Below are 12966 nucleotides of genomic sequence, written 5' to 3'. Positions count from 1 at the left end.
TGTAGGTTAATGTGGTCAGTAACGTGTGTGCGGGGTGAGGGCTTGTTATGCAATCTTTCTGCGATGGTACCTGATCGAAATAGTCAAAGTCGAAGGAGGGCAGCGAATTGTAGGCCAGATCTAGTTTTTCTAGCTCCGGGAGGTTCTGGAATGAGAATTATTGGAATAAAATTAGATAAATTAGTAGGGAGAGTGGTTTTGGAGAAAATCATATGCAGAGGACACAAGTTCAACCGACGTCATTAATTTAGAAGACATTTAAGGCGGTTTCCAGAGATCTTCTAAAGCTTGGCCCAAATGCCTTTGTCGATAAGCTACAACCCGATTGTAATTAGTTCTATCATTCGGTGGAAGCTAACGATTTTAAATTGGCTCACTATTTGACTAGCCAATTGGTCCAAGCAAATCGATTAACGTACCCCATTCTAGTCGAAATTCTAGTACTAAACTATGTTTGTTTTGATTCGCTATGAAAGTTTGACAGATAAAATTGAGGGGTTCGTGGATTTTCCTATGTTTCGAGGGGTGCATCGATTAGCTTGGGACCGAAGAGAGTACCAGAGCTGAGCCAAAAAGTTGAGCACGTTTCTTCGGGACCTTCTGGTCTTAGAGTTACCTCTATGGTTCTATTATGTGCATTAGTTCACTTGATTATATTGAGTATTGTGCCGTAGTCAGGAATTAACACCTTCACAAGGGTGTGCACCGTATTGGAGCTGCATTTTGTTCAATTTTACCTACGATGCTCAACGATTACAATACGATCTGAAACAATCTTGTTTTTGGTTAATCAATTTGAACTTTATATGCGATCAAAACCGAGATCAAAGCAATGAATTTAGAGCAATTTTCTATAGGGGAAAATCCCTTGTGGTGCATTTATTATAAAGGGCTGTATGGAGATCGAAGCGAAGTGAAAATCTCATATAAAATACTACATTAATTTGTCACCTTCGTGAAAAATTTAATTCGCAAATATTTCACTTCGCTTGGAACTGTAAACAGATACGATCCAGCGAAATCGAATGTTGTGGATCGCATCTTTTTCACCTAGGTACGTATACTTTATTCACGCATGCAGCTGCTCATGAAAAAAAGCAGCAAAGTGGAATGGTGACGTTTCGATAAGGAGCGTATCTGTCAGATTTTGACTTCACCGGAGGTGTAAACTGAATGATTTCACTTCACGTGAAATATGAACTGTGAAAAGAGCAAATTGAGAAATGATCCACAAGCATTTTTCACATCCATTTTTGCTAGCGAAATTTCATGATTTTTCACGTGCTTCAAATTTCACTTCGCTTCGATCTGTAAACTAGGCTTTTCACGAGCATGTACATGCGTGAAAAAGAAAACGTAAGCGAAAAAGATGCGATCCACAACATCTAATTTCGCTGGTTCGTATCTGGGCTGTGTTCCATTTGGTGAATTTTCCCTTAAGCCTAGTATACAGATCGAAGCGAAACGAAAATTGAAGCACGCGAAAAATCATGAAATTTCGCTAGCGAACAAGGTTGTCAAAAAATGTTTGTGGAACATTTTCCAGTTTCCTTTTTTCGCAGTTTACAGTTCATGTGAAACGAAATTGGTCAGTTTACACCTCCGGTGAAGTGAAAATCTGACAGATACGCTCTTTCTCGAAACGTCAACTTTTCGCTTACCTGCTGCTCTTTTCGCTAGCGCTGCATGCGCGAAAAAAATGAATGTAAGCGAAAAAGATACGATCCACAAAATAAGATTTCGCTGGATCGTATCTGTTTACAGTTCAAATCGAAGCGAATTATTTGCCAATTGCGTTTTTCGCGCAGGTGAAAAATGTAGTATTTTGTATGAGATTTTCGCTTCGCTTGGATACAGGCCTTTAAATTATACAGATGATTTTTTTTTTCAAATACAGCTGCTATTGTACCACAATAATTTCTGATCGACCAGGAATCAATTTTTATAAACACCGTCCCGAAAATCGGAATTCAACATAAGAGGGATTTTCTGCCATAATAATTTATTTTAGAAGTGTTAAATTTAAGTTACAATTCCCCGGAACACTGTCCAAGCGAAGTGAAATGTTTGCGAATTGCCATTTTTCACGCAGGTGAAAAATCTCAGCAGTACTTTGTATGAGATTTTAACGTCGCTTCGATCTCTCTACAGGCCATTTAATATGAAAAGTTCTCTGATTGCCTCGCCGTCCCGCGGAAACCTTACAAATTCACCCCAATTCGATTGTATGGTGCGCATAGAGTTGTGCGCCATTGCCATATGTTGTCTCATCATTTCGCTCACCCCCCGGTTCGCTTGGCGCTTTTGACAAGCAGCACATTTTCAAAACAAACGAGCTCCGCGAAGCACATGTGTTTATCGTTGCTGCGCCGGTGCTGTTGAATTTGTTTGCAATATAATTAGTTTCTTCCCCGTAATTTCCATCGAATAAAGGTCCCAAAATGACCGATTTCGACGTCCACGGTGATGATTCCGATTCCAGCTACGTGTCCTACGACGAGGATGACGAGGTAAGTGCTCCAACCGCTGGTACCGATTCGCGGATTAATCCATCAATGTTCTTCCATTTCACTTGCAGCTACGGGAAGCCCTGGCCAAGGGACTGCTCAAACCCGGTCTCAACGTCATAGCCAAGGACAGGACGGAACTGGTGAACAATCCCGCCAAGCTGAAAAGTGCCCTGGAATCGATGATCCTGAAAGCACCGTGGGTTGAGCGGTTGGATCTGGTGAACGAGTTGGCTCCCATCACTCCGGAGCTGGCCATTCAAATCGAAAAGCACGAACAGAAACGCGAAAACCAGTTCAAGGGAAACAAAAAGATACCCTACGTCGCACCGGGGCAGGACGCGGTTCTGAATGATTTCAAGCGGGAAATTCTGTTCCACCGACAGGCCCAGGCTGCCGCGGTGGAGGGAATCAAGCGTTTGCACGACATGGGAATCGTGACTAAACGACCGGACGATTACTTTGCCGAGATGGCAAAGACCGACGAGCACATGCAGCGCATCCGGAAGGTGCTGCTGGCCAAGCAGGAAGGTATCGCGAAATCCGAACGAACACGGCAACTGCGCGAACAGCGTCGTATTGGTAAATTAATCCAACGACAGGCGACGGAGAAGCGAGACGAAGAGCGCCGAAAGATGTTGGACGATATCAAAAAGTTCCGCAAGGGCAAGCTGTCCAATTTGGACTTTTTGGATGACGACGAGGAAGGTGGCAAGAAAAATAAGAAGAAGGGTTCGACCCGAGGTGCTGCTGGCAAAAAGCAAGTCAATTCCAAGCGAGTGGCCAAAAATTCCAAGTTCGGTTTCGGTGGACGGAAGAAGGGATCGAAGCGAAACGATAAGAAGTCGTTCCTCGGAGACGGTCCAAAGAGGAAGGCTGGTGGCGGTGGTGGTGGCGCCGGAGGTAACAAGCGCATGGGTAAGAGCAGGCGTGCGCAGGTCAAGAATAGAGGTAAGTAAGGGGAAGCATTTAATTTGATTAAATACAGTTTTTTTTCGTCTAAGATTAACACTGACGTTGAATTTAACAATTTGAGAACTCACCTGGAATGCCTCGTCCGCTATCTTGCTCAGTTTGTTGCCCCTCAGATTCAGCAGCTTCAGGTCGTCCAGATTCATAAACGCTCGCTTTTCGATCGTCTCGATCCGGTTGTCGTCCAGATAGATGGCGTTCAGGTCTTCCAGATCCACAAATGAGTGCGTCTGCATCTGCTTGAGGTTGTTGTATCGCAGCGAAATCATCGTCAGTTTGGTGTGGATGTCCGACTGGAAGGTGCCCTTCTGCAGGCTATCGATCTGGTTGTCGTGCAGTTCCAGACTAACGAGATTCTTCATAAAGTGGAAACTGTTATCGTTGAGCGTTTTCAGCTTATTGTTGCTCAGATCAAGCGCTTCCAGGGCCGTCAGTTGGCGGAATGATTCGTGCGGAATTTGCAACAACTGCATGCCCAAACCGTGGGAAATGCGAAGCGAAACCAGGGTGTGACCGATTTCGTTGAAGGCATTCGCTTCGATGCTGTCGATTCGGTTTTCACTGAGATCCAGCCGCTTCAGGCCGCGCAGGTTGGTGAAGGCTCGGTTTTTGATGGACTTTAGACCGGCGCGGGTAATTTTGAGTTCCTCCAGTTCGGGGCTGAAGTCGGTGAAGTCTTCGGCGTTCAGCGACATGGATTGGAGGTGAGACGTCGCGAGCGAGCGGAGGTTCTTCATGGTGGACAGTTCCTTCAGGGTGAAGGGCTGATTTTGGTTACCGGTCGTGTCCAGTTTGTAGAGGTTGAGACCGGCGAAGGGGGAGGTGTTTCGCTGGTCGAACTGCTTGATGACGTTGTCCTTGAGGTTCAGGAATCTGTTTGGGAGAAAAGGTATACATTGAGTTGGAATCGTTTTAAAATTGGTGTTGTGAACGAGAAATGATTGGAAAAAAAAAGATTTTTTAGTAGTTGCACAAAGTTGATTGATTCTGTTTCAAATTTCCTAAAATTACTCGATGTTTATGAACTGTGTGGTGCCGAGTGCGGCCCTGTTTTATGGTTCCTAATAAAAAGAGTATAAATGTAAAATGATTAATTAGTAAAGTACGGGCCTGGGTGAGTAAATAGCGGGCAGTGAAGGTACGCGAGGAGTGTAGTGAAAACGTCGAGAATAAACACTTTGTAAAGCGTATGTAAATTGAAGTCCCTTTATTATTTATCACAACATCTCGATTATTACATTGGCGACGAGGTATAACTGGACAGGTAAGAACATTGAAATGCATGAAAATCTAAGCGAGAGACAGACTCTATTTGTTTACTCAAACCGATGTTTGTGGGGAGGAAGTTGAGGTTACGTTTACAATGTTTTTTTTCTGTTGAAGGTAACGTCGTCTTGTTTGTGTATTTTGGAAAGCTTATTGACTGCCGAAGAGCAGTGAGTAAAAACAAATATCGTCGCTGGAAGCGATAGGCTACAGGGTAGCGACTGCTGAAACAGCAGTGGTTCGAGTTTTGTCGCTGGAAGCGATAGGCTACACAGTAGCGGCTGTGACAGCGGATAATCGTCACTGGATGTGATAAGCTACGATTAAGTAGCGGCTGTACAGTGGGTGAGGGTAAAAAAAAAGTTACCAGGTAGCTGACGACGGGCTATAGACTGCAATTAAACCAAGTACCTGCTTGGTAAGAACTAATACGCGAGACAGTAATAATATGAATCATCGTTAACTTTCTATAAACTGTTATTTTAGGATCAGACAGATCGATTATGGAAAAGTGGGAGATACAGCCCTTCAAGTTCAAGACTTTCCCTCGTAACACTGTTCGTAATGAGTGGGTTAAGTTTAAACGAAACTTTGAGTATATAGTTGCGGCATCGGGGGAGACCGATAAAACACGCATCAAGAATCTTTTCCTAGCTAGAGCTGGGCCGGACCTTCAGGAGGTGTTTACTTCAATTCCCGGCGCGGATGTGACTGCAGATAAGGAGAAGAATATAGATCCGTACGCTGTCGCTATACAGAAGCTAGACGCTTACTTTTCACCTAAGCAGCACGAAACGTTCGAACGGAACGTTTTCTGGACGCTTAAACCGAATCATGAAGAGCCATTGGAGAAATTCATGTTGCGTTGCCAGGATCAGGCCAGTAAGTGCAATTTCGGAAGTACTGCGCAGGAGAGCAGGGCAATAAGTGTTATTGATAAGGTCATCTTATTTGCCCCGAGCGATTTGAAAGAGCAGCTTTTGCAAAAGGATTCTCTCAACATAGATGAAGTCGCGAAAATCGTTAGTTCGTACGAATCTGTGAAACACCAGGCACAGCTGATGAATCTTCCATTAACTGGGTTTTCGGAGTCTTTTGATATCAATGCTGGCGAAAGAAATAACGTCAACAAAATTCGAAACATCCCGATCAGAGAATGCATGAGATGCGGAAAAAGGGATCATTTTGCCAATGATCCGAACTGTCCTGCACGTGGTAGAGAGTGCATAAAGTGCAAACGGATTGGTCATTTTGCAGCACGATGTCGAACCCCTGCAGGAAAACGAAAGTATGCTGAAGAACCTAGACCCGGCCCTAGCAAAGGATTCAAGCGACAACGCATACATGAGATCGAAACCGAAGAGGAAAGGAAAGATCGGAGTTTCATATTTAGCATAAACGATGGAGGAGAATTTCTGTGGCTTAAGCTTGGGGGAGTGACGTTGCAACTATTGATTGACTCTGGCTGTAAGAAGAATATTATCAATGAAAAGGCCTGGGTGTACATGAAGAACAATGGAGCAAAGGTTTGGAACCAGGAGAAGCACTGCACCGAAGTTTTTCTACCATATGGCAAGGAAGCAAAACCGTTGTCCGTTCTTGGCAAATTTGACGCAAATATCTCCGTAGACGATGGAGGAAAAACCATCGAACAGGTTGCGACATTCTACGTTGTGGTTGGAGGTCAGCAATGCTTACTGGGTCGTGCCACAGCCATGAGTCTGGGTGTTTTGGTGATTGGATTACCGAGTACACACGGAGTTAGTATGGTTGAGTACACACAAAAACACCCGTTTCCCAAGATAAAAGGCGTTCAAGTTGAGATTCCTATTGATAAGTCTGTCGTTCCGGTGTGTCAACATCCTCACCGTCCTCCTATTGCTCTTTTATCAAAAATTGAAGAGAAACTGACGTCTTTGCTTATTAGTGATATTATCGAACCTGTTCAAGGTGGATGTCAGTGGGTTTCACCTTTGGTAACTGTGGTTAAAGATAATGGGGATCTTCGGCTATGTGTCGATATGCGACGAGCGAACGTTGCGATCTTGCGTGAGCGCCATATCATGCCAACAATTGAGGACTTTTTGCCACGGTTCACGTCAGCAAGATATTTTAGCCGGTTAGATATCAAGGAGGCTTTCCATCAAGTGGAGTTGAAGGAAAAGAGTCGTTACATAACAACCTTCATAACCCACATGGGTCTTTTCCGATACAAGCGGCTGATGTACGGAATTGTTATTGCTCCAGAAATATTCCAACGAATCATGGAACAAATTTTGAGCAGCTGTAAGCAAACGGTAAATTTTATTGATGACATCCTTGTTTTCGGCAGCACCGAGGAAGAGCACGATGTGGAACTAAAATTAGTGTTATCGGTTTTGAACGAACATGGAATTCTCCTGAACCAGGAGAAATGTTTGTTTAAGGTGGACCGCTTAGACTTTCTCGGACACACAATTTCTTCAGATGGTATCAAACCCTCGAACAGTAAGGTTGAAGCGCTTCAATGCTTTCGTACACCAATCACCTCAGAAGAAGTCCGAAGTTTCCTCGGATTAGTTACGTATGTCGGACGATTCCTTCCAAATCTAGCAACAATAACGGCTCCTCTTCGGGAATTGATCCGATCCGGCATTAAGTTCTCGAGGGGTAAAGACCAAGAGGAATCTTTCGTTAAACGTAAGGATATGATTGGTAACGTTCAGCATCTGTACTTTTTCGATAATACACATACAGTGGCTCTTGGAGCTGTGTTGATTCAATTTGAAGGACCAACGGATTGCCAGCCTCGTCCGATCGCTAGCAAAAGTTTAACATCCACGGAGCGCAGATATTGCCAGACCGAGAAAGAGGCGTTGGCCTTGGTTTGGTCGGTTGAGCGATTTTCAATATACCTGTACGGAAGAACATTTGAGCTGGAAACGGACCATAAACCATTGGAAGCGATTTTTCAACCAACTTCTCGGCCATGTGCTCGAATTGAAAGATGGGTGCTGCGTCTCCAATCCTTTTCTTTTGTAGTAAAGTACCGCAAAGGATCGTCCAACTTGGCTGATCCCTTGTCTCGTCTCGTTGAAAACCCGTCTTCCGAGACCTTTGACAAGCAGCAGTATTTAATCTGTTGAGTAAATATATTATTAAGCTTGTCGCGGTACATATAACAATAATATCAATAAATGAGCTAGTAATTGCAATGATCCCAACACTGTCACGTTCTGTCATGGCAAAAAAAAAATCGATAAGATTTGGAAGAAGATCTCTTTCATTGTTTTCTCATCCGATGATAGTGTCAGAAGTATCTCTGTAAATATCGCTTGAGATCTTTCATTGAAAATGAGATTTACCAGCCCTGCTCCGAGAGCAATTTCAGAGAACTTACGACGAGAAATTCAGAGAACTTCCAAGGAGAAGTTTAGAGCATCTGACAAGAACTCAGAGAAGAAGTTCTGAGAACTTTCAGCATCAAGTTCAGAAAAATTTCGATGAAATTTTTTGCAAATTTGTAGCTTTCTCGTTCAGAGAACTACTGCCGAAAAGTTCAGAAAACACCCGAGGATATGTTTAGAGAACTTCCGCCAATAAGTTCAGAGAACTTCCGAGCAGAAGTTCAGAAAACTTCTGAAGAGAAGTTCAGATAAATTCCGAGGAGATGTCAGAGAAATTCCAAGAAGAGACATTCTAAGAAATTCAGAGAACTTCCGACGAAAAGTTCAAAAAAATTCCATGGAGAGGTTTTGGCAACTTCTGACGAGAAGTTCAGAAATCTTTCGAGAGGAAATTCCGAAGAGAATCTCAGAGAAGGTTTCTGAACATCTAGTCGGAAGTTCTCTAAACCTCTCCATGGAAATACGTTGAACTTTTCATTGCAAGTCCTCTGAACTTTTCGTCAGTAGTTCTATGAACTTCTCGTCGAAACATGTCGGAAGTTCCGTAAACTTGTCTGAAGTTCCGTGACGTTCTCGAGTTTCCTGAAGTTCAGAGAACTTCCACGAAGAAGTTCCGAGAACATTCTACTATAAATTCATAGAACTTCCAACAAGAACTTCAGAGACCGACGAGATATTCAGATAACTTCTGAGGATAGGTTCAGAGAACTTCCGAGTAGAAGTTCAGAGATCTTCCAAGGAGAAGTTCCGAGGAGAAACTCAGAGAACTTCCGAGGAGAGGATCTTCTTCTTCTTCTTCTTCGCATTTCAAGCTTATTGCATTTCGCATATTAGCTTATTGCGTGCTCTCAACTTAGTGTTCTAGATGCACTTCCACAGTTATTAATTGAGAGCTTTCGATGCCTGTACCATTTTGGCATTGATATGATTGTGTGGCAAGTCCAATCATACTTCTATGCCCAGGGAAGTCGAGAAATTTTCCAACCCGAAAAATTCCTAGACCGAACCGGGAATCGAACCCAGCCACCTCCAGCATGGTCTTGCTTTGTAGCTGCGCCTTTACCGACTGAGCTAAGGGAGGCCCCAAGAGGAGAGGATCTCATAGCTTCAAAGAAGAGGATCAGAGAACCTTCGACGAATTCTTCTTCTTTCTTTTACTTAACGTCGGTCTCTGTTCCATTGATCAGTTCACGAAGATTTGCCGCACTCTTCTCTCACCCGTAAGTTTTGACAGTTTTGGGTGGTTTGTTTTGGCTCCCATTCGTTGCTATCTCTTTTACTCAGAAGCAAAATGATAGGGAGCAAAAAGTGAGGTTAGGGACCGTGCACTGATCTATAGGGTTCGACACAGACAACCAGACATAAGACATTGAATATTTCTCACTGTAAAACATCGTCGCTAAAACATTACCGACATCTGTTGAATACACTGTGGTGGGTAGTACACTGAACAGATGGCGGTGTGTAAACGTCAAACGCAAGGGAATTGACTATGCGCGCCACAGGTGGCGGTACTACCAACTACGATACTTTTAAATTGACCGTTAAATGCTTGTTCGATGAACAACTTGCGAGAGTTATGTCTGTTTGTCTATGACACTAGTTTCATGTTTGCGTTGAATATTCAACTATCGCAACTAAGATCAGTTCATCGTTTTTTCCCTTCTGAACGTGATAAAATTTACGGTATTTTGCGGGAAATTTAGAAATTAATATTTAATATTTATACAGTGGTGACCCGATTTTGTCAGCCCCCGATTTTGTCTACCCCCGATTTTGTCTACCCCCGATTTTGTCAGCTTTTTGACCCGATTTTGTCAGCCTATATGATTCAATCCCCCTTATTCTGCGAGTCACGTGACTCTCTCTCACCGGTGAGGTGACAATAGTCACCTCGTGTGAGGTGACTCTCCATTTGATTTACATGGAGAGTCACCTCACACGAGGTGACAATTGTCACCTCACCGGTGACAGAGAGTCACGTGACTCGCAGAATAAGGGGGAATTAGTTTTGGTTGAGGTGGACTGTTTTGTACAGTCGTATTCGTATTTTATTGATTGTCTAGCTCAGTAATGACATTTTTCGAGGATTAAATGTGCAGTGGTGGCAAGATCAAAGCAGGGGGAGGGGGGTTGAGGGGCTAGTTGAAAATGATGTACGTTATGCATGTGTTTTTTTTTCTTATTTTAATAGTAAGGTTTAGGAAAGCTTCAAGAAGCCTAGCCTGTAGTGAAGTTGGCACGGTATGGTATCCACTAGTTGCCTAGTATAGCTCCACTAAAACCCATTCCTTACTCTCTCCTCTGCCTGGATCCCCCCGGGACCACTGTAAAGCGACTACTTCGGGGGGTGGCTGTGCTCATGCACTTGTCGTACTCTCAGCGCTAGCTGGCATTGCTAGATCGCTGCCCTTCTCTCCAATTAGGCTGCAGCTCCGACATAATCTGCGTGACTGCCCTGCTGACGGCATTCCAAGTGCCCTCCTCTCGACACATTTCAACGACGACATTCTCCACGTTAAGGACGGGCATCTCCGTTCGCACTGCCTCGAACCGTGGACAGTCGAAGACCACATGCTCCGGCGTTTCATCGACGTTGCCACACTCCGGACAGAGGGGTGACGCTGCGTGTCCGAACCGATGCAGGTATTTCCTGAAGCAGCCGTGGCCAGACAGGAACTGCGTTAGGTGGAAATTGACTTCTCCGTGTTTTCTGTTCGCCCAGGTCGAAAGAATCGGTATTAGTCTTTGTGTCCATCTACCGTTCTCCGTCGTGTTCCACTCCTGTTGCCACTTAGCCAATGACTCCACTCTCACAACTTTCCGTACTCTTCCGGCTTCTCTCCGCCTGTAGCACTCGCTGTCCTCCGCCAGGGTGATGCCGATTGGGATCATACCGGCGATAACGCATATTGCTTCCGACAAGATGGTTCTGTACGCACTCACGACTCGCATGGCCATGAGCCGGAACGTACTGCTCAGTTTCCTTTGGTTCTGCTTCGTTTCCAGCGCTGGAGCCCAGGCTGGACCTCCATATCTCAGTATCGATGATGACACGCTGGCCAGAAGACGCCTCTTGCTACTGCTGGGACCAGCGTTGTTCGGCATGATTCTAGCTATCGCGTTGATGGCCTTCGAAGCCTTCTCACAGGCATATTCGACGTGGCTGTTGAAGTTTAGCCGGTCATCGATCATCACTCCCAGGTATTTTAACACACGCTTCGAGGCTATGGTGTGCTCCCCGACGGTGATTTCTGCCCGCTGTACCGCTTTACAGTTACTGACCAATAACACTTCCGTTTTGTGGTGGGCTATCTGCAGCTTCGCTCCTTGCATCCAGTTACCAATCATGTCGATTGCCTCGGTTGACAACACTTCCACCTCTTCCAGCGTCTCGCCTGTTACCGTCAAGACGAAGTCGTCCGCAAAGCCAACGATCTCAACTCCTTTGGGCAGTTTCAGCGTTAGCACGCCGTTGTACATCCCATTCCAGAGCGTTGGACCAAGGATGGAGCCTTGTGGAACTCCCGCTGTGATCCTAATCGATCTCAGTCCCATGTCTGTCTCGTAGACCAGAACCCGGTTCTGGAAATAACTCCTCAGGATCCTGCACAGGTAGTCAGGGACCCTCATTCTATGCAGTGCTTCGGCGATGGCCTCCCAGCTGGCGCTGTTGAACGCATTCTTGACGTCGATCGTTATCATGGCGCAATACGATCTCCTCTCCGCTTCTGTTTGGACGCCTTCTCAGCTCTCTCGACCACTGTCCGAATTGCATCCACCACTCTCCGTGTACTTCATCAGCCTGTTTAGGATGATCCTCTCCAAGGGTTTTCCGAGTGTATCCAGCAGGCATATAGGCCTGTACGATGCTGGATCCCCCGGCGGTTTTCCTGGTTTCGGCAGCAACACTAGCTTCTGTATCTTCCACCAGTCAGGGAAGTGAACCTCGTTCAGGCATTTCATTTTGGGGATTCCATCTGGACCGGGAGCTTTCTTCACCTTCAATCCTTTCGCCACTGCTACGAGTTCCTCGTTGGTGACTTCGACGTTATCTCCCTCTCCTTCTCCGTACGGTCCAGGTTGTTGGGTCGTGCTTTGGGAAAAGTCCTTCCACGATGACTTTCAGCTTCTCTGGGCACATTTCAGCGGGCATCGTTGGACCTCTGATCTTCCCAATCACGACTCGGTATGCGTCGCCCCAGGGGTTGGCATCAGCGTCTCGACACAGTTCGACTTGCTCTGCTTAATCTCTCGTTTAAGTGCGGCCCTAGCCGCTCGAAACACTTCTCTTCGTTCCTCTCTGTCTGCTTCCGTTCTTGCTCTCTGAACACGTCTTCTGGCTCTGAGACAACTAGCGCGGAGAGTGCTAAGTGTCTCGTTCCACCAGTAGACTGGACGCCGTCTGTTATTTGGCTCCAGTTTCCTCGGCATGGTCGTGTCACATGCTCTCACTAACGTTTCTGTCAGCTCGTCCGCATTTAGATCTGCGGGACTCCTGTCCACACGAAGTGCCTCAACGAACAGATCCTTGTCGAAAGCCTTCGTCTTCCACTTTCGGTCACAAGTTCTAGTAGAGCCTATGGCAGAAAATGCAGAGCAAAAGAGAAGAGTGCGACAGTGGAGAGCAGAACCATTTATTTTGTGAACAATTCCTCGAATTTCGTGGCTCGAAATGTTGGTAGCGTAGTTTGGGACGATTTTCGCCCATGAGATGAAATTGTCAATTGATTATTTAACCATATTCAATATCAATAACTTTATGAAAAAAATTGTGTATGTGTGTGTGTGTGTGTGTGTGTGTGTGTGTGTGTGTGTGTGTGTGTGTGTGTGTG

The 12966-nt window shown here is 45.2% G+C and overlaps 3 protein-coding genes across 4 annotated transcripts in view; 2 read left to right on the top strand and 1 right to left on the bottom strand.

Moving 5' to 3' along the window:
* The window catches only part of LOC135700138 (chaoptin-like), a 247733-nt gene that overhangs the window by 2607 nt on the left and 232160 nt on the right, over nucleotides 1-12966 (bottom strand). For both annotated transcript variants that reach the window (XM_065220553.1, XM_065220555.1), the window contains exons 3-4: nucleotides 3551-4352; nucleotides 71-145 (exon numbers count right to left, since the gene is read on the bottom strand). In XM_065220553.1, coding sequence (XP_065076625.1) covers nucleotides 71-145; nucleotides 3551-4352 — 877 coding nt within the window. The remainder of the gene's footprint in view (nucleotides 1-70; nucleotides 146-3550; nucleotides 4353-12966) is intronic.
* LOC135700125 (probable rRNA-processing protein EBP2 homolog) lies at nucleotides 2400-3488 on the top strand. Its single transcript, XM_065220520.1, has 2 exons — nucleotides 2400-2510; nucleotides 2579-3488. The coding sequence occupies exons 1-2, from the start codon at nucleotides 2442-2444 to the stop codon at nucleotides 3464-3466; spliced, it is 957 nt and encodes a 318-aa protein (XP_065076592.1). The 5' UTR covers nucleotides 2400-2441; the 3' UTR covers nucleotides 3467-3488.
* Nucleotides 4936-7106, top strand: LOC135700147 (uncharacterized protein K02A2.6-like). Its single transcript, XM_065220567.1, has 3 exons — nucleotides 4936-5163; nucleotides 5232-7031; nucleotides 7078-7106. The coding sequence occupies exons 2-3, from the start codon at nucleotides 5249-5251 to the stop codon at nucleotides 7104-7106; spliced, it is 1812 nt and encodes a 603-aa protein (XP_065076639.1). The 5' UTR covers nucleotides 4936-5163; nucleotides 5232-5248.

This window comes from Ochlerotatus camptorhynchus, unplaced genomic scaffold, assembly GCF_037179485.1.
Source record: "Ochlerotatus camptorhynchus isolate MF236.1 unplaced genomic scaffold, CSIRO-AGI_Acam_v1.1 ptg000129l, whole genome shotgun sequence".
Lineage (NCBI taxonomy): Eukaryota > Metazoa > Arthropoda > Insecta > Diptera > Culicidae > Ochlerotatus > Ochlerotatus camptorhynchus.
The sequence above is the reverse complement of the archived record's forward strand: the minus strand, read 5'-3'. Positions and strand labels throughout refer to the sequence as shown.

Excerpts from the sequence above, each read along its gene's own strand:
- LOC135700147 (XM_065220567.1), top strand. The coding sequence starts at position 5,249 with ATGGAAAAGTGGGAGATACAGCCCTTCAAGTTCAAGACTTTCCCTCGT. Across the intron at positions 7,032-7,077 it reads GGAACAAATTTTGAGCAGCT|CACCGAGGAAGAGCACGATG; the intron begins GTAAGCAAACGG and ends TGTTTTCGGCAG.
- LOC135700125 (XM_065220520.1), top strand. The coding sequence starts at position 2,442 with ATGACCGATTTCGACGTCCACGGTGATGATTCCGATTCCAGCTACGTG. Across the intron at positions 2,511-2,578 it reads CCTACGACGAGGATGACGAG|CTACGGGAAGCCCTGGCCAA; the intron begins GTAAGTGCTCCA and ends TTTCACTTGCAG.